General features: G+C 45.5%; 1 protein-coding gene across 1 annotated transcript in view; it reads left to right on the forward strand.

Moving 5' to 3' along the window:
- Positions 1–24,812, forward strand: part of LOC127584172 (zinc finger matrin-type protein 4-like) — a 175,822-nt gene that overhangs the window by 75,156 nt on the left and 75,854 nt on the right. The window contains exon 4 of the mRNA XM_052040752.1: positions 14,097–14,250. Within this exon, the coding sequence (XP_051896712.1) occupies positions 14,097–14,250 (154 nt within the window). The remainder of the gene's footprint in view (positions 1–14,096; positions 14,251–24,812) is intronic.

Below are 24,812 nucleotides of genomic sequence, written 5' to 3' on the forward strand. Positions count from 1 at the left end.
GAGTCTGCTCAGTGCTCCCGGCTCTGCTCGGCTCCACCCAGCTGTCGATTGTTGCAGCTCGGATGGGGGTGGGGGGTGTGGTGGTGGGGAGGTGGGGAGAGAAGGCACATAGAAATTGGTATTGGTATTGGTTTATTATTGTCACTTATACCGAGGTACAGTGAAAAAATTGTCTTGCATACCGATCGTACAGGTCAATTCATTACACAGTGCAGTTACATTGGGTTAGTACAGGGTGCATTGAGGTAGTACAGGTAAAAACAATAACAGTACAGAGTAAAGTGTCACAGCTACAGAGAAAGTGCAGTGCAATAAGGTGCAAGGTCACAACAAGGTAGATCGTGAGGTCAAAGTCCATCTCATTGTATAAGGGAACTGTTCAATAGTCTTATCACAGTGGGATAGAAGCTGTCCTTGAGCCTGGTGGTACGTGCCCTCAGGCTCCTGTATCTTCTACCTGATGGAAGAAGAGAGAAGAGAGAATGACCCGGGTGGGTAGGGTCTTTGATTATGCTGGCTGCTTCACCAAGGCAGCGAGAGGTAAAGACAGAGTCCAAGGAGGGGAGGCTGGTTTCCATGACGCGCTGGGCTGTGTCCACAACTCTCTGCAGTTTCTTGCGGTCCTGGGCAGAGCAGTTGCCGTACCAAGCCGTGATATATTCCCACCCGGCAGAAGACGCCTACAGCCCTGAAGCAGCCAACAAATTCATTCCCATCCATCCCGCCAGTCTCCCAAACACTCATTCATGTGTACGGGCATCTGTAAGGCGGGCATTCGCAACCCAAGGAAGATCTGTACACATCTCTGGACTTCATCAATGGAGGCATTGAGTTATGCTGAACCTTTATTAAACTTAGGCGCCAGAGACTGCAGATGCTGGAATCTGGAGCAACAAACAATCTGCTGGAGGACCTCAGCAGGCCGAGCAGCGTCTGTGGGGGGGAAAGAATTGTCGGTTTCATGTCCAAATGCAGGGTTTTGACCCAAAAAATTGAGAGTTCCTTTGGATTCACATATGCTCTGATCTCCTTTGGTTCATCCCCTTTCTGTACATGTATCCCGAAGGCCATTTCTCACAGTGCTGGGCTGAGCAGTGATGAAGGGTGCTCGCTGCTGAGGAATCCTCTGGTTGAAGCAAATGGAGAAGTCAGGAGTGAAACCGCTACTTGCTGCAGTTCGTGAAACTGGAGTAAAAGCAAGAGAACAGAAGAAATAGAAGCAGGAGTAGGCCATTCAGCTCCTCAAGCCTGCTCCACCATTCAGTCATGGTCGATTGCATGCTCCAAATCCTTTATCCATATGCTCTGATTTCCAAAAATCTATCACCCTCAGTCTATTGTACACGCGGTGACTGTCCCTCAATGTAGAGAGTTCCAGTGGGTGGCAAGCTCCTGTACAATGAAATCTTCCTCATCTCAGTGTCCACTCTGGAGACCATGCAGACTTTTCTAAACTCTCCAGCAAGTCAGTCCCTCTCAGCCTCTCTGTTTCTCCACCAGTGGGGGCTTTGGACACCCTGGTGGAAATCCTCAAGCACTGAAGGAAATTCCAGACAAAATACTGCTCCATTGAGTCTGGAGTGAAAGATCGAAGTCCACGGTGTTTGGGAATGAGGGCTGGGGGTTGGTGGAGCACGCACACTAGATGGCTTTTCCAGATGCGGGACAGCTGCAAAAGTCAGATTTATTAACTGGTTGTTTCCTTCAAAGAAAAACTTATTTACTTCCATAATTAAAAAAAACAGAGATCCAGTCACGGAACAAATAAACAGGGAATAAACCTGCAGTCTTTAATAACCATCAACTAATCATGGAACAAAAGGTGAGGGTCACTTCTATCCATCTGTTTGTTTACTTAATTAAAAAAACAGCTACTAACTATGATGATAAATTCTATTTGCCATGAGCAGAATTCGCAAAGTTTCATCTCAGCATTAAGTACAAGATGGGTGCATTTTAGACAAATAAAACAATTAAACATCTGCCTCACTATTCTGCTGTAATTGTGCAATATCGCATTTAATCTAAAGACTTCACTGCCAAAAGAAAATCTGTTTCACATTTCTCAGAGTCTTGTTTTGATGTTTTAAAACTGCTGTTTCTGTTTGCCTGTGGCAGCATGGCAGGTATATAGAGTTCTCCACAGATAGCACCTCGGAATGAAGGGTGACTGCTTTCCACTCAGCGTCTGAGGCTGATACGGCTGAAACAGGTGGACAGGAGTGTCTGAAGAGGCAAGAATGTGCCCCTCCTACAGTTTATGCTGGGGTTCTGTGCAGTCCCAGTAAGGGAACTTGCTCAGTGCCTCTTCCCCATTTTGAGTGGCAGTGGGCTGAGGACTCTCACATGTTGGTGGGATGTTACATTTCGTCACTGTTTGTGTTTGACCTCTACGATGGAGAGCTAAATTGGTAAATTGATTTATTGTTGTCAGTTGTACTGAAGTACAGTGAAAAACATGTCTTGCATATTGTTCACACTGAGCAATTCATTACAACAGTGCATGTAGTAAATTGGTAAATTGGTTTATTATTGTCACTTGTACCGAGGTGCAGTGAAAAACTTGTCTTGCATACCGTTCATACAGATCAATTCATTACAACGGTGCATTGAGGTAGTACAAGGTAAAACAGTGACAAAGTGCAGAATGAAGTGTTACAGTTACAGAGAAAGTGCAGCGCAGGCAGACAATAAGGTGCAAGGTCATAACGAGGTAGATTGTGAGGTCAAAAGTCCATTTTATTGTATGAGGGGGCCGTTCAATAGTCTTGGGTTCTTCATCAGTCTTGAACCGTGGATTCCTTCCTCTTTTCAAGGAGTATTGAGAGCATTCTTGTAATGTTTGCTCTTGGAAATCTCTTGCTTGGAGCAGGGTGCCTGTTTCTGGACTCTGACATTGGACATGCAGATGACGTGGCCTGCCCAACAGAACTGGTTCAGCCAGACCAGAGCTGGGCATGCTGGCCAGGGAGAGAGTTACCCATTCCACCATTGGGAGGATTTAACAGAGGCAGTGTTAGTGCTACAGAGTTAATCGAAAGGCTTCAATGCCAAAATAAGTTCCACGTTTTTCAGTATCTTCTTTTAGGGTTTAAATTTTTATCCAGGTAAGACAACATGATAGGTTTATCATCAAACTAGTACTGAACACCACTGCTGAAGTTCAGAACTGAAGGCAACCAAAGTTTTGAAGCTGAGTTTAATGCAGACACACAAGAGACCGCAGATGCTGCAATCTGGAGCAACAAACAATCTGCTGGAGGAAGTCAAGCAGCATCTGTGGGAGGAAAGGAATTGTCGAAACCCTGAATCAGAACCGCTGAGTTCCTCCGGCGGATTGTTTGCTGCTCTGAGATTAATATGCATGTATTACCGTGCTTAGTACAGACAACAGGGATCGAATTTTTTCCACTGTGCTAATGATCCAGTGTGCCTGAGTTCAGATTAGGTGTGGCTGAGTGAGGTTCTGAAATCGGTTTAAAATATCTGGTTTTAGTAAAAATTAAGCTGTGAAGTTGTTGTAAAACCTCTTTAATGGAGTCCTTGGTGGCCTGAAGCGGAGTTTAGATTAATCCCATTTCCGAGCTCTGGGTCCGTAGAACTCCAGGTTACAGCTCTTTGAATGCACAACCATGTACTTTGTAAACCTGGGGGTGGGGGGGGGGGGGTGGTTCTGCTTTCACCACACTTAGAGGCAGGAAGTTCTAGACCCATGCCACTTGAGTAAATTTTTCTCATCCCCTCTACTTCTTCTGCCAATTAATGTAAATCTACAGCTCCTAGTTACTGACCTCGCTTTTGGGGGAAATAGAACTGAACTGGTCCCCCCATCAAAGAACAAAGGAATAAAGAGCAGGTGTAGGCTATTCAGCCTTTGAAGCTGCTCCTCCATTTGTGAAGGTCATGGCTGATTTTTTACCTCAGTGCCATTTTCCTGCACAGTTGATTCCCCTCATATCCAGAAATCCCTGTCTCTGTGGCTGAGCTCCCACAGACCTCCAGGGCAGAGAATTCCAGAGATTCACAGCCCTCTGAGTGAGGAAATGTCTCTTATTCTAGGACTGTGACCTCTGGTTCTAGAGGCCTAAGCAAGATGAAACATCTTCCCTACATCCATCCTGTCAAGAATTTTACAAGTTTCAGTGAGATCACCTCTCACTTTTCTTAGGCCGAGAGAGTACAAATTTAGTGTGAACAAACTCTCCTTATAAGGCAAACCAGTCATTCCTGGAACCAGTCAACTGAATCTTTGCTCTACTCTCTCGATGACAGGCATATACTTTTCCAGGTAAGGAGCAGAAAGCAGTATACAGTACACCAGATACGGCCTCACCAAGGCTCTGTACAATTGCAGTAAGACCCTCCACAATTTTACTCTCTCTATTAAGTCTCTCCTTCAGATTCCTTCATTCCAAAGGAACCAATCCCAGTTTGTAGTGATACTCCATTCCTTCCCTGGTATTCTTTAAGGAAGGAATCCTGCAGCATTTACCTGGTTTGGCCACGGTGTGGCTACAACCCAACACTGCTGAAGTGCCCTCACTGGAGTGATATCAAATGGCTGCAACAATGTATGAATAAGTCCCACCGCTACCTCTCTGACCTCTTACTCTGAGGCTCTTAGATAGGTACATGAACATGCAAAGAATGGAGGGATGTGGACTTGTGTAGGCAGAAGGGACTAGTTTAGTAGCCTTTTAATTACTAGTTTAATTAGTTTGGGACAACATCGTGGGCCGAAGGGTCTGTTCCTGTGCTGTACTGTTCTATGTTCTACCTCAAGTCAAGTTTATTGTCATATACATAGGTAAGTACCACGATGGGCAATAAGTAGCCATGTCCACCATTCCAATGGACCTATTTCCATTCCCACTGTCCACAATTCATATGGACCCAACCTATTCCCATTCATTCCCATTGACTACAGTTCCAATGGACCTATGCCAGCAATGCTCACGCTAAGGGAATGAATTGTTAAAACGGTTACAATGATTTTAGACATTTTAATGTTTTATAGCTGAGCCATAAAAAGAAATGTTATTGCACTTTGAGCTCGTCTCCGTTTCATGAGCAAAACTGGGTTTTCATTGTGGAATTTCCCCGAAGCAAGAATGAATCATATCCAGAAGGGGAGGTTTGGATACTATATAGGTTTGTTCAATGCGAGGGATGACATGATTCCTATTTACCCCAAGAGAAGTTGGGGCCCAGTGATGGGTCAAGTGAACTTGGGGAAACATTAATGCAGAGTTTATGTCACTTCTGCACTTGACCATGAAAAGGAGCAGCCCCCATTCCCGGCAATGAGGAAGTGCACCTTCTGTGGGCTTGCTTCATCAGACCAATGAGGTGTTGGTTTAGACATCTGTGGGGTAGCTGAGTCTGCACATAGAACAATAACACAAAGAAATTAATTCAGGTAAAGTATTAAGTTTGTGTCTGACTCCCTCTTTTTCCGATCACAATTGTGGGTGGAGTCACAGAGTCATACAGCATGGAAATGGGCCCTTCAGCCCAGCTGGTCCACGCCGACCAAGATTCCCATCTAAGCTGGTCCCATTTGCCCGCGTTTGGCCCATATCCCTCTAAACCTTTCCTATCTATGTAACTGTACAAGTACCTTTCAAATGTTGTTAATGTACCTGCCTAATGTTCCTGTCCTCTGGCAGCTTGTTCCATATACTGAACACCCTCTGGGTGGAAAAGTTGCCCCTTAGGTTCCTATTAAATCTCTCCCCTCTCACCTTAAGCCTATACCCTCTAGTTCCCGGTTCTCCAACCCTGGGAAAAGGTGTGCGCATTGACTCTATCTATGCCCCTCATGATCTTATACACCTTTTTAAGATTACCTCTTTCTCCTATGCTCCAGTGAAGAACTTCCAACCTGCTCAACCTCCCTTAATAACTCAGTCCCTCAAGTCCCAGGACCATCCTGGCAAATCTCCTCTGTACTCTTCCCAGCTTAATGGCATCTTTCCTATAGCAGAGTGACCAAAACTAAACAGAATATTCCAAATGCGGCCTTACCAACGTCTTGTACATCTGTAACATTACGTCCCAACTTCTGTACTCAGTGCCCTGACTGATGAAGGCCAGGGCACCAAAAGCCTTCTTCACCACCATGTCTACCTGCAAAGCCACTTTCAGGGAACCATGTACCTGTACTCCTAGGTCCCTCTGTTCTACAACACTCCCCAGGGCCCTACCATTCACTGTGAAAGTCCTACCCTCATTTGTCTTCCCAAAATGCAACACCTCGCATTTATCTGAAGTAAACTCCATTTGCCATTCCTCGGCCCACTTACCCAGCTGATCAAGATCCCTCTGTAAATCCTGATAACAATCTTCACTGTCAAAGACACCACCTATTTTAGTGTCATCTGCAAACTTACCAAACATACCTTGTACAATCTCATCCAGATCATTGATATGCATTCAGTTGGTATGCAACCAGCTCTCTGGCAGTCAGGAGACGACCAGAGTGTCTGATTCCAGCACTGAAGTTGGGCTGAAGCCTCCAGTAATGTATTGGGAGTGCAGTAGTGGGTGCCCAGCCTTTGGCTCTGTGTGGCATGCACTAGGTGACTATCCATCCAAGATTTGGTGTGAATTCTGTGTTGAGCAAAGGGCTTTCACCAAAGTCACTGATCCTCCAGCAATGGTTGGAACTTCGGATCCACTAAAAGGGAGAGGGTACTTTTCCCTTCTCTACCAGTCCGTCGAGGCTGTGCAAACAATGACACCAATCATCGCTTTCCCAAAGAGCATCATTCAACCCTGCTGACCACATCACCATGGTACACAAACGCCTTGCAAAAAATCCCCAAATTTCTGTTGCAGGGTTAATATAACTGGAAGAGAAGAATAATTGAAGAAAAGCTAAGTTGCTAGTGGGAGAATGAAACAGGTTGCAGGAATCTAAAGTAACTGGGACCTTGTTTATTGTTGCCAGTTTGATTCTTGGCTAGAACCTGGGGATCTGCATCTCACTGTATCCAAGAGATGAAACACAGCAAAGAGAGACTTTTTATTTATTCCAAATACAGATAGTCATCATTTTTAGAGCTGATATGCAGAGCTGAAGTTATTTTTAATGTTCATTTTGCATTTGTCATCTTTAAATTTCACTTTCAAAGTGATATGTTTGGCAGCCAACCGCAATTGAGCGAAGTTGGATGTGCAGTCCTTGGACTGAAAGACTTGGAACCAAGCTCAATAATTTGCTGCCATAGTGATCGGACACATTGAGTTGTATTGTGGTGTATAGGCCATAAAGGTTCAGTCTGACTGCCTGCATCACAGCCTGGTATGGAAACTCCAATGCACAGGAACACAGGAGGCTACAGAGAGTGTTGGGACTCAGCCAGTTCCATTATGGGTACAGCCCTCCCCACCATCAAGGACATCTATGAGAGGCGATGTCTCAGGAAGGCGACATCCATCATCAGGGACCGCCAGCATCCGGGCCATGCCCTCTTCTCGATGCTGCCATCAGGCAAGAGCCTGAAGACCCACACCTCAAGGTTCAACAACAGCTTCTTCCCCACTGCCGTCAGGTTCTTGAACCCACCTGAACAAAGTTAACACTACCTCGGACTGCAATTTACAATCTTGAGCTCGTGTCGTTGTGTTTATTTTGTTATTTTGCACGTGTAAGGTATGTATAATTTATGTTAATTTAAGTTTATGTTAATTTACGTTTGTCCCCATCTTGTAATGCTGCTGCTGCAAAAAAGTTAATTTTTGTACCATTTATACCCTGGGTATGTATGCCTATGACAGCAATAAACTTGAACTTGAACTTGTTTGCCATCCTGCTTTGTGCTGGAACCGTTGAAAATCAGATAACAGTAAAGCTACTTCAATTAACCCCATTCTTAATGGGTTCAGATTAAGGAAGAAGTTCAATTTTCTCATTGATGTCATTCAGTGATTGTTGCAGTAACAGTAAATGCACTTCAGCTGAAACCATCACCTCCCGCAATCCCCCCAACCCCTGAAATACTCCTGATGCCCAAGAGCAGCGCACCGGCGCTGTGTACCATCTGCAAAATGCCCTCTAGTGCTCACCAAGGCTTCTCCCAACCCATCGGGACATGCTCTCTTCTCGTTACCACCATCGGGGAGGAGGTACAGGAGCCTGAAGACCCACACTCAACAATTCAGGAACAGCTTCTTCCCCTCCGCTATCAGATTTCTGAACCCTTGAACACTACCTCATGATTCATTTTTTTGCACTATTTATTTATTTTTGTAATTTATAGATTTTTATGTCTTGCACTGTACTGCTGCTGCAAAACAACAAATTTCACGTCATATAACTCAGTGATAATAATTCTGATTCTGATCCTAATTCTGAATCCCAGACACATAGGAATTCCACACCCTGCCGGATCCCCTCTATGTAGCACACCATCCTGACATGAGAGTATAACAAAATAAGATAAGATATTTATTTATTAGTCATAGGTACATCGAAGCACACAGCGAAATGTGTCTTTTTGCGTTACTGAGAATGTCCTGGGGCAGCCCGCAAGTGTTGCCACACTTCCGGCGCCAACATTACATGCCCACGGCTCCTAACCCGTATGTCTTTGGAATATGGGAGGAAACCGGAGCACCCAGAGGAAACCCACGCAGACACGGGGAGAGCATACAGACTCCTTACAGACAGCAGCAGGAATTGAACCCTTGTCACTGGCGCTGTAATAGCGTTACACTAACCGCTACACTACTGTGCCGCCACAAATGGAGCAACAAACAATCTGTTGGAGGAACTCAGCAGGTCAAGCAGGACCTGTGTAGGGGAAAGGAATCATTGACCCACAGATGCTGCTCGCCCCACTGAGTTCCTCCGGCAGATTGTTTGTTGCTCCAGATTCCAGCATCTGCCGTCTCCTGTGTCTCCATGGGAATATAACCATCCTTCCTTTAACTTGCAACACACTCAGCAGGTCAGACAGCATCTATGGAGGGAAATAGACAGTCGATGTTTCAGGTCGAGACCCTTCATCTGAACTGAACTGTGCTGGGTCTAAAATCCTGGAACGCCCTCCCCAACATCACTGTGGGAGCACCTTCCCCAGAGGACTGCAGTGCGTCGAGAAGGTGGCTCACCACTCCTTTTTCAAGGTGGCAATTAATGTTGGCTTTGACACGGAAAGTTGGCTTTGGCTAATGTTGGGTTTCACAGTAAAGCTCATATGTTAATAAAGTCACCCTCGGAATTATCATCCAGCTGATGAGCAGAAACATTTCAAGGGGGAAATCAGGCATTCTTTTTTATTGTCATCTTGCTGCCAGTGGCACTTTCTACAAGTGAAACAAATTCCTCCTGTGCATTGTTAACAGTGGACAATCCTTGTCCTAGCAAGTGTAAACGTTAACAGAATCAGCAATAATGGAGATTGACAAAACTTGGTTATTTCTGTCCTGATGAAGGTTTCGACCTGAAATGTCGACAATTCTTTCCCCCCCCCCCCACAGATGCTGCTCGACCCGCTGAGTTTGTTGCTGCAGATTCCAACATCTGCACTCTCTTGTGTCTCAATCTTGGTTATTTCTTTTTTTGAATAATGAGCCATTGCACTACCTCTGGGGACATGTGCGCGACGTTATTTCCTTGGGAGAAAGACTGTGAGAGCAATCAGTCTGATGGTTGGTGAAATGTCTTGTTCAAAGTACGAGAATAAACTTATAAGAAAATATGCTAACTCTGCATTGGGATTCTGTGCGTGAGCCAGTTGAATATTTTATACAGGCTGCAGTAGAGAAGAAAGTCCATTGTCTCCTTTCCATGCAGTATCTGCTGCATAATTACAAGGAATTGTTTGTATTGACTCCATTTTAAATGCACCTCAGCAAGCTTACACGCTAATCATTTCGTAGCCTCAGTTTCTTAACCAGACCCTGCTTTGAAAAACATTTACTAATTTTATTATTGTCACATTTTTGTTGATTACCTTTTCCCTGCCTTTATAGAACTATTTATGTTGAAGGCATGTGGATTAAACAGTAGCCTCTACTGCCTCATCCATGTGTCACCGATGTGAATGTCTAATGAGCTCTGTCCAGTAGGAGGGACGTTGCAGCCAAGTCAGATCAGTTAGACACACTGATTGAAAATCAAAGAATTGCAGATGCTGAAATTCAGAATAAAAACAGAAAATGCTGGAAACACTCAGCAGGAAAGGCAGCATCTGTGGAAAAAGAAACAGAATTAAGGTTTCAGGTCTGAAACCCCCTTGTCCGAACTGGTTGGACCTCAGCCGAAGCAATGTGTAGATTACTGGGCACCACTCTTAAGAAGGGCTGTCAGGGCTTTGGAGAGTGTGGGGAGGGTTAACCTCCTCCTCACACTCCTAACATGGAACCAGGGAAGAGGGACTAGAGTTTTGTGGAGAGACTGTAGAAGCAAGGTTCATTCTCTTTAGAACAGATAGGATGAAGTGGAGGTTGGAGAGGGTCTAAAACAATTGGGGCATTTAATGAAGTAAAGCAGAAGGAATCATTATCAAGTTGTCCAATCTGTTCATTACATTTATGGTACAAAATAGCTCATCGTGTCCTCAGTTTACAGAGGAACCGGAAGATCAACAGTGCAAACCAAGTGCTCTCCTGACGCACCATCCATGTGCATTGTTTGCAGCTCTTTACAGGGCATTCAAACCCATTACATGGGGCTTCACCTTTGTTCATCTGAAGGAGGAGGCCATTCGTCCCCTTGCACAGGTTCTCCCTTTCAGCTGAATCATAGCTATTCTGGATCTTAACTCCATCCACCCATTGAGTTTCCATTACCTGTTGATGCTGCAGGAGCACCAATGTTAACGTTACTGTTCGCATTTAGATCTCCATTGTCATTGTACAGTTCTCTATTAGTTATGCCTCATGAGGGAGGGACCACTTTTAGTTTAACAATATAGGTTCAACCCTACATCTTCTTAGCCCTCAGTGTGCACTGTATAATCACATTCTTCATGCAATCCCCTTCTATTTATGAAAAATTTAGTTGTACAGTTTTACAGGCTTCCCTTACTGATATTCTACACTGATGACTGAATTTCTTTTCTAAACACTTATCTCTCAGCTGTTTCCAAATTTCACTGTAATCCTTTGTGAAAGTTTATGACATTCTGGCTCAATGAAGCTCATACCTAAAGCAAGGTATCTCTGTCAGCTCTTGACAATCCAAGGAGAAAAACCAGTTTAGCTATTACATTGTTAGTTCAGTAAAAATAGTTTTCAGTATGAAGCCATTGTGAACCCTTGGATAGAAGGGATTATGTTTTATGTCGGCTCCCACTGATATGGAGGAAAGATTCCTCTGCGTTCGGTGTGTAAATGAAACTATAAATCCCCTCTTTATAAACCATTTTATTATACGGCGCACACAGAGGAAATCATTCCCCCTCATTTCAACTCTGCTTTCCCCTAGTAGGATTATGATGGTGTTCTAAATTCTGTGGCTACACTCATTTGCAAGAATCATCCTGATGTGGGTTTCGTGCAGTCTGATTGTGCAGCCTCATCAGAAAGCACAGTGAGCAGTGCTATAGTGCCCTGGATAGAACAGTTGGCGTGGCTTCACAGAGACAAATCCATTTCCCGCATTCTGGTAACACAGTCATCAACAGCGGTGAATTAATCCTTATCCACTTTCCTCGGAGAAATAAATTGGTAAGAAGCAGATGGAAGATGTTGACACTTCGCTGAGCAGCAAGTGACTGAAGAAGAACACTCACAACAGCTTCCACTGCACAAAATGGTCACTTACTTTTTACTTTACAAGGAAGAGTTGAAATTTGCCCTCTCCTCCACTTCCACATTTGAATTTACTGCTGACTGTGAATAATTGTCTGTTCGCAGTGGTTAATTTTTTGCAACTGCTCTCAGACCTACTGTGCAGAAAGCTGTTCATTTCCGCAGTTTTTATTTTCACGTCTGCTGCATCCTTTATAGATAAGTGGTTTGTAACCAAGAACATATGCTTGGTAATACAGCAGATGCCCCTGCTGTGTGACAAGCAGTTCTAATGAAATTTTTGCCTGTTTAACAAATGTTTAGTGCCACTGACATTAGTTCTGTCTGTTTGTCTTAAGCTTGTCTCTGCTGCCTAATTGGACAACTTCAATAACCGGTGACACAGGTCGATGAGAACCGCTATAAACACCTCTCTGCCCCCTTTTCCCCATATTAGTAACTGCCTATGCATTCCCTCTTCTCCTCAGGCTGACGTGATGCGGAGTTCTAAGGTCAATAGTGGCAACTCTGCAAGCACACGGGATTGGAGCTAGCTACCCTGGCATGGAGTCTTCCTATGCACCACACCTTGCACACTCAGGCCTCATCCAACCATGCACCCATTTACAGTCAAAACTGTAAATAACCCCTCTTGCTATGGTTCAAGTCATATTGGCCTTCTGCTAAAGGAGTTTTCTGCAACCGTACATCATGCCACAGTCTTTGTTTCCATTACTACGTGTTCAGTACTACATCACATTCCCATAACTCATGGTTCCATTTGGCCTGTAACTCTAGGCTCTCTTCCATCTCATGCTCCAGTTCACAGAGGCCAAAGTTTCATTTTGAGGCACCTTCAGAGATAGAAGGACCTAAAAATACTCTTGTGCCTCCTAAAAATGCTGCATGCTAGGATTTTAATGACCCTCCCTTACATAGGCCCATTGAAACAATGCCAAGGCTTTTGAAGCCTTTGAACCTCCCCATGCAATACTGAGCTTGTGTCCCTCCAATACTTATCAGAGGGTTTTTTTATTCATTAGCAGGATTTGGGTGTCACTGGCAAAGCCAGCATTTATTGCCTGTCCATTACTGCCCTTGAGATGATGATGGTGATCTGCCTTCTTGAACCACTACATTCCTTCTGGTGAAGATCGTCACTGGGTCTAACTCCTGGAGTTCTGTCCCTCTGTTGAGGAGAGAGTTCCAAGATTTAGACCCAGCGACGATGAAGGAACGGTGATGTATTTCCAAGGCAGGATGAGATGTAATTTGAAGAGAAGTGAAACTGATGGAGTTCCCATGAATTTGCTGACCTTGAACTCCTTGGTGATAGAACCATCTTTCCTGTGCTGCTTTGACAGAGACGCTTACGTATTTAAAATAGTATGCGAATATACATAGAGAGGAAGTATTGTGCGTTTGTACACAGACACTGCAGAGAGCAACTTTAGGCTTAGGCATCGAATGCTTTCCACTTGCTTTAATGCTGTATTGATTGGACATTGCAGCCACCTTAATCGTAACCTCCTCTCTGATGAGTGCTCCAGAGCTGTTTAAGAGCTGTACCTGGTGTTTCATTAGCCATGGAACCTGCTGTTAATTTCGTTCAGGTGTAAATAGAAGTGAAGTTTGGCACAACTGTATAGCTGTCCTGACTCCCTCCTTTTTAACTTCAAGATGCAATTTGGAAACTCTGCCTCAACCATAACAGGAAAACAAGTGAACCAGCAGAGTTCCCCAGCTATCACCTTACAGTCCACCATGGCAAAGTGTCATGGTCCAGCTAACCCTGCCGCCCCCATCCTTCTTGGTGGTAGAGGTGGTAGATTTGGAAGGTGCACTCAGAGATGCCTGGACAGATATCTGTAGTGCACTGGAACACACAGTAGTCACAATTGACTAACTCAGTGTCGATGGGTTTGGATGAGTATTTGATGAGATGCACATTTAAAACCAATGAATATAAAAGGATGAGGAATATAAAAGATAAAGAACTGGGAGATGGGATTTCAGAACACTGTACTGATTGGGGAGCAGTTTAAAAGTTCATTGGACCCACTGTTCTCTTACAAAATTTTAATTTCTATGGTTCCATGAAGGAGCAATGTAACTTAATCCATTTTTAAACAAATGAGGGTCTATCTTCATGTCTCAGCAATGTTCGGAACATGAAAGTGTGAAACATTCTTCCCCTGAGCTTTACAAGTTGGATAACTGGCCTCCAAGAGGTGCATTTCCACAAGAGGTATGACCCACCACCCCCCCCCCCCCCCCCACCCGGTGACCTTGTTTAGCAGACAAGGGGGAAAGTATTGCACAACTAACATGTTTGTCTTCTTTCCTTTGTGCAGGGAAGTGATGATGGAGATGTGGACAAGAACAAATGCTGCACCCTCTGCAACATGTCCTTTACCTCAGCTGTGGTGGCCCAGTCACATTATCAAGGGAAAATTCACGCCAAAAGGCTGAGACTGTTACTGGGAGAGGAGCCACCTTTGGGAGCAGGTGGGCCCTTTATATTTACTTTGATGTAATGCAGCAAAAGGAACATGTCCACAATTGAGCACCTCACATGGTGAGATGGCAACTTCAAGCAAACCTCATTCAACTGGCACCCTCTCAGGAGTGAGAAATTCCAGCTCTGAGGTTAGAATGAAGAAAGAGGGAGGTTCATGGAGAAAGGAGGTGGAGGAGAGATTTGATAGTGATGCGCGGGAGGACCTGGAGGGAACCAATTTCCAGTGAAAGACAAGGAGAAACACGTTCAAATTATGAGAAAGGGACGCAAAGGAGACATGAGGAAAACCTTTTTAAGGTTTTTCAGAGCATGAATTCAGGGTATGAATCGGTATGAATTCAGAGCTGTAGGGGGTAGAAACAGAATGAATTAAGGTTCTCAGACAAGTCTGGAGGTGGAATAATCAATGGGAAAGGAGCAGATGGATGGGACTGATGGAGTCGCTCTACTGGGAACCGGGAAGGACCTGATGGGCTGAATGGCCTCCTTCTGTGCCAGAATTTGTTTTTCCTGATGATATGATGCAAGGTTTATTTCATGACTTGGTGGGAAATTAAAACTGGATCAAAGAAATAATGGGAAAAGGCATCCAGGATATTAAATCCAAATTAAAACCTGGTCAGCAACTGGAAACTGAAGACACATTGAGAGTCCGGACCAATGGTGTCTTGTAGAGTTGGACACACAAGTTCAATCCCCATGGGCAGTGACCCACTACCTCAGCTCAGCAACACGACAGCAGAATCCAGGTCTTCATCTTCAGGAACAGAGCTCACACCTCCCCATTTTGCAGTGCCTGTCCACACCCCAGTGGTCACCGCGGAATGAAAGGGAGATGCCCGTATTTACGTGGCGGAGACATGCGTTGTAGGTTTGGCAGGTGAACAGTAGACACAGTAGATCCCCGTGATCCTGAAATGCTCCAGGAAAGGCTGTACTTCAGATTCACGGAGATTTTCTGAGTGGGAGATTTGTCCCAGTGTATGAATTACAGTCATAGACTCATACAGCAATGAAACAGGCCCTTCAGCCCACCTAGTCCATGCTGATCAAGATTCCCATCCAAGCTAGTCCCATTTGCCCAGATCTGGCTAAACCTTTCCTATCCGTGTGCCTTTTAAATGTTGTTAATGAACCTCCATCAACCAGCTCATTCCCTATACTGACATTCTGGGTGAAAAAGTTGTCCCTCAGGTTTCTATTAAATCTCTCCCCTCTCACCCTAAACCTAAGCCTTCTAGTTATTGATTCCCCAACACTGGGAAAAAGACTGTGCGCATTCACCTGATCTATGTCCCCCATGATTTCATACACCTCTATAACATCACCCCTCATTCTCCTACGCTGCAATGAGTAGAGTCCCAACCTGCTCAACCTCTCTCCATAACTCAGTCCCTTGAGTGCGGGCAACATCCTTGTAAATCTCCTCCACACTCTTTCCAGCTTAATGGTATCTTTCCTGTAGCAGGGCAACCAAAACTGAACACAATCTTCCAAATGTGGCCTTACCAATGTCTATACAACTGCAACATAATGTCCCAACTTCTATACTCAATGCCCTGACTGATGAAGGCTAGCATGCCAAAAGCCTTCATCACCGCCCTGTCCACCTGCGATGCCACTCTCAGGGAACCATGTACTTGTACTCCCAGGTCCCTCTGTTCTACAACACTCCCCTGGGACTTACCGTTCACTGTGAAAGTCCTACCTTGATTTGTCTTCCCAAAATGCAACACTTTGCACTTGCCCAAATTAAACTCCATTTGCCATTCCATGGTCCGCTTCCCCAGATGATCAAGATCCCTCTGTAATTCCTGATAACCACTATCTACGACACCACCTATTTTCGTGTCATCTGCAAGTTCTGTTTTGTGATGGCTGTACTGCGACCTGCCAAGGCTACAAACCATGTCTCCACTACCTAAACACAGGTATTCCCCTTTCATTTCACTGTGAAGACTGAGCATGGACAGGCATTGCAAAATGGGCAGGTGTGTGCTCCCAGAGCTGAGGACCTGGATTCTTCTCTTGCGTGACAGAGCTGAGGTACCGAGTCACTGCTCATGGGGAAGCAACTTGTGTCCAACTCCACACGATACCATTGGTCAGGACTCTCGTTGTGTGTTCCGGCCTTGTTGTTCCAGCTAAGTGCTCACACTGAACCAGAGAACTCCCTTCGGCCTCACTGCAGACCTTCCTCGACTTCCCAGCCCATGGACTGGGAAACTGCCCCTGACTGTCTGCCGGGAAGACCAGCAGTCCCGTTGGGATCAATGAGAAGAAACAGTTGCCCAAGGAACAGGAAGTAAATATTGAAAGTGAAATAACACATTTGAAAAAGCCATGTCCTTTCAAATATATCAAATAAAAATATTCTTAAGTAATTAAAAACATTAAGCAAAACACCATCAGTTAAGATATCTTTTATTAGTCACATGTACTTCAAAACACACAGTGAAATACATTTATTTTGCATAGAGTGTTCTGGGGGCAGCCCACAAGTGTCGCCACGCTTCCGGCACTAACATAGCATGCCCACAACTTCCTAATCCATACGTCTTTGGAATGTGGGAGGAAACCGGAGCACCCGGAGGAAACCCACGCAGACACGGGGAGAATGTACAAACAGACAGCGGCCGGAATTGAAGCCGGGTCGCTGGTGCTGTAATACTGTGCTTGAGTCTGACGTACGTACAAATGAGCAGCAGAACTGGTTTCCTCTCTCTCCCCACTTTTTGTTCCTTCTTATCAATCTTCCGTGCTTTTAAACACATTTGTTACAAAACTGTTGAGGTGTGGTTACCATATCGAGTGACTTTTTTGTGTATTTCCTGACTTACAAACAAAATTGACTTATGGATGTCTGTAAAAACGAAACTCATTAGTTACCCTGTAGTCTTTAAAGAATACAACTTGCCTCGTTTCTCCCCTTCTAGCCTGCAGCCCCAAGTGATGAGCTCTCTGATCTTGCACCAAGCCAGGGATCAGAGATCCTGCCCCCTTTGACTGGACTCTGCTGGGAATCCAGGAGCAGGGCACAGGCAGCAAATGGCTGGTGGACATTGGCCAGTAACCAGGAGAAGCTCACTTCCGCTCTGCCGGCAGTTCTGTGCAAAATGGCTGTCAAATCACAGCAAGTTCCAGGAATAAGGATCCGAGTATTTTTCCAACTCGACCATTTAAATCAGGGTTTTTTGGATTGATGGTCTACTTCAATCATCATTTTTCACTTAATTTCTGGCAGGATTTGCCATCAGCTGCCTCTGCTCTGCAGCATTCTGGTTCTGTTGTGGGAATGCAGCTTTTCGTTCACTCTCAGTGAGAGTGAGTGCTAACCCTGGAGCAGAAGCCTGTAAGCCACTGCAGCTCTCGAGTTGGTCTGGTGCCTAATTGAGATCGAAATTTTAGCCGGTAATTTGCCACGAGTGCAAGTGTCGTTTTCAAACAGCTCTTGGAGTGCAGCCAGCTGGACACAGCTGTGTGAAACGCCAGTGCGCGCCTCCAGCCAGGAGCTTGGCTGCCGGCAGCATTCATGGGAAGCAACAGATCCGAAACCAAGGAGAGCCAAGTAATTTTTCCGGATGTGCATCCCTAAGGGGATAGGCCTCCCCACCCCCTCCTTTCCCGCGGCATCTGGAACGCTATTTCATGTTGCAGACCCTTCGTCGTCAAAGTCGAGTTCGTTGTCATTTGAACAAGTACATGTGTGCACAGGTGCAATGAAAAACTTACTCATAGGCAAATAGCATGATACACAACATTCACGAGAAAAGCATAGATTAAACATGAATTATACAAGAAAGAACACAACTAGAACAAAAAAAGTCAATATTGTGCAAAGTGGTTATAGTGTTGCTATACTGAGGGAGTGATTAGGGTTGTGCCGGTTGGTTCAAGAACCAAACGGTTGAAGGGAAGTAGCTGTTCTTGAACCTGGTGGTGTGGGACTTCAGGCTTCTGTACCTCCTGCCTGATGGTAGCTGCGAGAAGGTCGCATGGCCCGGATAGTGGGGATCTTTGATGATTGGCGATGATTTGATGGCACACTCAGAGCAGTTCCTGGGCTTTCGAGTTGTTGGGCTCATGTGTAAATAGAAACAAAAAATGGATCTGGCATATTCTGCAGTCAGATGTTAACCCCATTGATGTAAGGATATTTGCTTCCCGATCCTGGATCTTGGTGAACAGGGAAAGGAGGGTAACTCTTGTGCTGAGGGCACGGTGAACTCACAGGGTGGCATGATAGCATAGCCCGTACACTGCTGTCTCATAGCGCCAGAGACCTGGGTTCGATCCTGATCTTAGGAGCTGTCCATGTGGAGTTTGCACGTTCTCCCTCCAGGAGGCTGACACCTGCTTTGATCACCTCTGCCCCTGAGCAGAGGTACGATTGGTGAGGACATTAACCACACATTCAGTGAGGAGGCTCAAAATCTGCCTGAGATATCCGCAAAAAAATTCCAGGCACTAGAACATGTTTGAGGAAAGTTTAGTGGCTGAGATTGTTTATGCTTATCCGCAGTTTGCAAAATTATGCTGTGGTTGTCTCAGTCCCAGTGACCTTTTTAATGCTGAAGCCCCGAATTTGATATTTTTAATAAAAGTAAATATTCCCCACATGCTGTTGATGCACTGGGTGTAAATATTCAAGCAAAAGTTCCAATGTCAGCAAATATAGCTCGACCAAAAGTGTTTCGTTTCTTCCTTTTCAGAGCCTTTGTGTCTGTTTATGTTGTGTTTATCAATGTGCCTGAAAAATTCAAGTGTTGAACAGTCATGACGGGCATCGATATGGTGAATGGTCACAGTCGTTTTCCCCAGGGTTGGGGAGTCTAAAACTAGAGGGCATGGGTTTAAGGTGAGAGGGGAAAGGTTTAAAGGAGACCTGAGGGGCAACTTCTTCACATAGAGGGTGAGGGGTTGTATGGAATGAGCTGCCAGAGGAAGGCATTTGGACAAGTACATGGATCGGAAAGGTTTAAAGGGATAAGGGCCAAACACAGGCAAGTGCGACTCGCTGTGGAAGGCCTCGGTCAGGATGGATGAGTTGTGCCATAAGATGCATCAACCACTGTCTGCAGCTACGTTATTGTTGTGGCTGATCATTTAATGACTTTTCCTGAACACAAGATGCATATGAGCTACAATAGCTACTCCAGCAAGTTACAAGCACTGGGAACAATTGCCATGAGATATTTTGGCTCAAATGGACGAGAGGTTAACATTGGCCACAGACACCGTCTGATCAAAAGTTCAAATAATGCTCAGCGATTTCTTCTTATTCATTCCAGGGATGTGGGTTTTGCAGGCTGAGCCATCCCCAGTTGCCCTTGAGAAGGTGGTGGTGAGCTGCCTACTTGAACTGCCACAGTCCTTGAGGTGTGGGTACACCCACAGTGCTGTTAGGGAGGGAGTTCCAGGATTTTGACCCAGTGACGGTGAAGGAACAGCGATATATTTCCAAGTCCGGATGGGGTGGGGCTTGGAGGGCAACTTCCAGGGGGTGGTTTTCCCCGTGCTTTTGCTGCCATTGTCCTAGCTGGTAGAGGTGGTGGGTTTGGAAGGTGCTGTCTGAGGAGTCTTGGTGAGTTGCTACAGTGCGTCCTGTAGATGGTACAAACTGCTGCTACTGTACATCAGTGGTGGAGTGAGTGAATGGTGGTGGATGGGGTGCCTGTCAAAAGAGAGAGAGAGAGATATCTTTATTAGTCACACGTACATCGAAACACACAGTGAAATGCACCTTTTGCGTAGAGTGTTCTGGGGCAACCCACAAGTGTCACCACGCTTCCAGTGCCAACATAGCATGCCCACAACTTCCTAACCCGTAGGTGTTTGGAATGTGGGAGGAAACCGGAGCACCCGGAGGAAACCCATGCAGACACGGGGAGAACGTACAAACTCCTTACAGACAGTGGCAGGAATTGAACCTGGGTCACTGGTGCTGTAATAGTGTTACACTAACCGCTACACTACCGTGCCTGCCCAAGCAGGCTGCTGTGTCCTGTATTGTCACTGTACAGTGTGCTCATGTGAAGTTATGTACGCTGCTACCTCAGTTAGTTCTGCCCTGCAGAGCACTGATTTGTTATATTTCTCTTGGGCTTCCAATCAAAATACTCACAGGCACACAACAACCACTTCTTTCAAACAGATATCTGCTTGAGCTGTGCACTGAGTGGTGCCATGTGGAGAACCTGGCGTGAATCACTGCTCTCTCCGTTGCTGCCCACTGTTGTACTGACAAACTGGTGTGAACCCCTGCCAGCAATTATTGGCCCCATGACTCAATGTGGGGAGGCTGCCCGCGAGGGCTGATGTAGGACAGGTGGGAGGGGTTAGTAGTGTGGCCGCTCAGCGCACAGCTGTTACCCTGGCTGGCACGTTGAGTGTGGCCACTGCTGGCACTGTCAGTGTGTGACAGACCACCAGTGTCAAAGAGTCATACAGCACGAAAGTAAGGCTCAGCTGGTCCATGCCGACCAAACTTCCCATCTAAGCTCGTCCCTTTTGCCTGCTTTTGGCCCATATCCCTCTAAACCTTTCCTATCCATGTACCTGTCCAAGTGTCTTTTAAATGTTTTCAGTGTTCCTGCCTCAACCACTTCCCCCTGCAGTTCGTTCCGTATATGCACCACCCTCTGTGTGAAAATGTTGCCCTTCAGGTTCCTTTCACATCTTTCCTCTCTCACCTTAAACTTGTGTCTGTCAGTTCTTGATTCCCCATCCCTGGGAAAAAGATTGTGCCCCTCATAATTTTATACACCTCTATGAGAACACCCCTCATTCTTCTACACTCCTATGAATAAAGAACAAACCTGCTCAACTTCTCTCTATAACTCAATCACTCGAGTCCTGGCAACATCCTCGTAAATCTCCTCTGCACTTTTTCCAGCCTAATGGCATCTTTCCAATAGCAGGGTGACCAAAACGGAACACAATATTCCAAATGTGGCCTCACCAACATTATGTACAACTGCTACATAACATCCCAGCTTTTGTACTCAGATGAAGGCCAGCGTGCCAAAAGCCTTCTTCACCACCTTGTTCACCTGTGATGTCACTTTCAGGAAACCATGTAGCTATACTCCTAGGTCCTTCTCCTACAACACTCCCTGGGGCTCTACTGTCCTACCCTGGTTTGACTTCCCAAAATGTAACACCTCGCACTTATCTGAATTAAACTCCATTTGCCACTCCTTGGCCCACTTACCCTGCTGATCAAGATCCCACTGTAATTCTTGACTTCACTGTCTATGACAACCACTTATTTTAGTGTTACCTACAAACTTACCAACCATGGCTTGTACATTCTCATCCAAATTATTGATATGGATGACAAAAAACAATGGGCCCAGCACCAACCCTAGGGAACCCCTAGAGACTCGGTAGGAGTCTCTCATCAACTCCTGTTGAATGTAATAGAAGTTGCTGCCTCCTTCTCTCCATGTTTGGCTGCATTGTTCCCCCCAGTCCGGAGATTTCTCCATGGCAACAAGTTCACTGGCCAGCAACCACTGTTGACCATAGAGTCAAAGTCAAGTTTATTGTCATATGCACGAGTACATGTGTGCACAGGTGCAATGAAAAGCTTACTTGCAGCAGCATCACAGGCACATAGCATCAGATAAGCAGCATTCACAAGAAAAACATACTGTAAATTAAACATAAATAAAATACAATTTTTACAAGAAAGAACACAATTAGAACAAAAAAAAGTCCATCGAGGATGAGAAGGCAAGGACCCACAAGTTCCCCATCACAGAAGCACTGCCGGTTACAACCTTTCGCTACAATGACTCTTTCAGCAATGGTTCCGTCAGCAATCCCTTTCTGGAAGGGTCAGTGGGTCACTTATCGCTAAAGCTCGAACCCTTTGGTCTCTATAATAAAAATAGAAAATGCTAAGCGTACTCAGCAGGCTAGGCAGCATCTGTTGAGAAAGAAACAGAGGTAACGGACTGAATCCATAAGTTGCGATGAAAGGTCATCGACCTGAAACATTACTTCTGTGTTTCTCTCTCCACAAACGCTGCCTGACCTGCTGAATGTTTCTAACTTTTTCTGTTTTCATTTCCAATTTAAAGCATCAGCATTCGTTAGCTTTCGTTTTTTTTTCAGTTCAGAGCGTTTTTTTTATCATCATTGGCAAAATAGAGTATTTTGGTTACAAAAAACTTTAAGCACATGCATCCACATGTTTTTTTGTTAAAAATTGCAACTAAGTTGGTAAGGACAACAATAAATCTATATATTAAATTTACCACTATAACATTGAAAAGCAAAACACTGAAGAAACTTCAAGTAAAGGGCAGGCACGGTGGTGTAGCGGTTAGTGTAACGCCAAAACAGCGCCAGCGACCTGGGTTCAATCCCATCTGCTGTCTGTAAGGAGTTTGTACATTCTCCCTGTGTCTGCATGGGTTTCCTCCGGGTGCTCCGATTTCCTCCCACGTTCCAAAGAGTTAGGAAGTTGTGGGCATGCTACGTTGGCGCCGGAAGCGTGGCGACACTTGCGGGCTGCCCCCAGAACACTCTACACAAAGATGCATTTCACTGTGTGTTTCAATGTACATGTGACTAATAAAGATATCTAAACACAGAAAATGCTTGTAATATTCAGCAAGTCAGGTAGTGTCTGTGGAGAGAGAAACAGAATTAGTGGTTTAGGTTTCATCAGAACTCAGCAACATTTGACATTAAACGAGGAATGGGAAATAAAAAGGAATGTCTGTGATTGGCTGGAGCCCAGGAGTGTAGATGGTGTGATAGTTGAAGGGACCGGTGAAGACTGCTTAATCACAGTTGCTCCGTCTGGAGGAGATGAATGAAACCAGTGGAGGAAACACTGGTGTAGCTATTAGAGCTGCTGCCTCAGAGCTCCAGGGATCCAAGTTCCATCCTCACCTTCGCTGCTGTCTGTGTGGAGTTTGCACGTTCTCCCTGCGACCGCGTGGGTTTCCCCCGGGTGCACACATCCCAAAGGCGTGCGGATAGGTAGGCTAATTGCCTGCTGTAAATTGCCCCTGAAAGTGTAGATGAGTGGGAGAATTTAGAGAGGTTGGTGGGAATGTGGGAAGCACAAACTGGGATGGGTGTGAATGGGTGCTCGATGGTTAGTAGGGATTATGGGCCAAAGGGCCTCTTTCAATGCTGTATCTCTCTGTGACAATGAAACAGATAGCAGCAAGACAGACCATTCAGCCCTTCAAACTTGCTGTACCATTCAGTACAATCATGGCTGAACCTCTATCTCAGTACCATATTCCTGCTCCCGACAAGTTCAAGTTCAAGTTTATTGCCATAGGCATACACACCCAGGGTATAAATGCCATGGAAGTGAGCCTTTTGCAGCAGCAGCTCAGTACGTTACAAAGATGACAAATATAAATTCACATAAACTTACATTAACATAAATTATACATGACAAAATAAATATAATGACACCAGTGCAAGGCTCTCCCCTCACCCCTTGATGCCTTTTGTGTCTATGGATCTAATTATCTCCTTGTTAAATATATTCAGTGACTTGGCCTCCACAGTCTCTGGGTAAAGAATTCCACAGGTTCACCACCTTCTGACTGAAGAAATTTCTCTCCATCTTAGTCAGAGATGTCTTGGCCCAGATCCTGAGACGGGCCCTTGGTTCCAGGTCCTCCTGCCAAGAGGGAACCTCCTTAGATCCCGTATGTCAAGCCCTATCAGAATTTTGTACATTACGATGAGATTCCCTCTCATTCTTCTAAACTCCAGTCAGCAAAGTGGTTACAGTCTGTCCCCATAGACAGTGTCACCATCCCAGATATCAGTCGAGTATACAGCAGTTCTGTCTGCCCAGGAATCAGTCCAAGAATCAGAAATAGAAAAAAGAACACAAGATCGGAACCACAGGAGACACGAGGCTGCAGATGCTGGAAAGGGGAGAGGGGTGTCGGAAGTGGTCCAGGTATAAAGTCCACCTTTCACCTCACCAGCCACGCACCTGCACATCATTCTTCGAAACTTCCACCAGTAACAACGTGATCCCACCCTCAGCCACATCTCCCACTGGTCCCCCTCCTCCACTGTTCCCACCTGCCCTCCCCACCTCCATCTCTTTGATTCCATGCTCCCTTTCCTGTCAGGTTCTATCATCTGCAGCCTTTTGCTGCCTCCACCTATCACCTCCCAGCCTCTGGCACTGTCCCCTCCTCCATCTGCCTATCACCTCTCCTCACCTGGATCCACCTATCACCGGCCGGCTCTTGCTCCACCCCTCCCCCCTCAGCTCTTTACACTGGCTATCTCCCCTCTATCCTTCAGTCCAGATGAAGAGCCTCGACCAGAAATGCCGACTGTCCATTTCCCTCCACAGATGCTGCCTGACCCGCTGAGTTCCTCTGGCAGTGGAACTGTGAGCACAAACTGCGGAAGCAAAATGGTGCAGATGCTGGAAATATGAAATAAATACAGAGAATACTGGAAACACTCAGCAGGTCAGTCAGCATTTGTAGAGAGAGAAACAGTTAATGTTTTAGGTCGATGAGCCTTCATTAGCATTGGCCAGTTG

Source organism: Pristis pectinata, chromosome 29 (genome assembly GCF_009764475.1).
Source record: "Pristis pectinata isolate sPriPec2 chromosome 29, sPriPec2.1.pri, whole genome shotgun sequence".
NCBI classification, from domain to species: Eukaryota; Metazoa; Chordata; class Chondrichthyes; order Rhinopristiformes; family Pristidae; genus Pristis; species Pristis pectinata.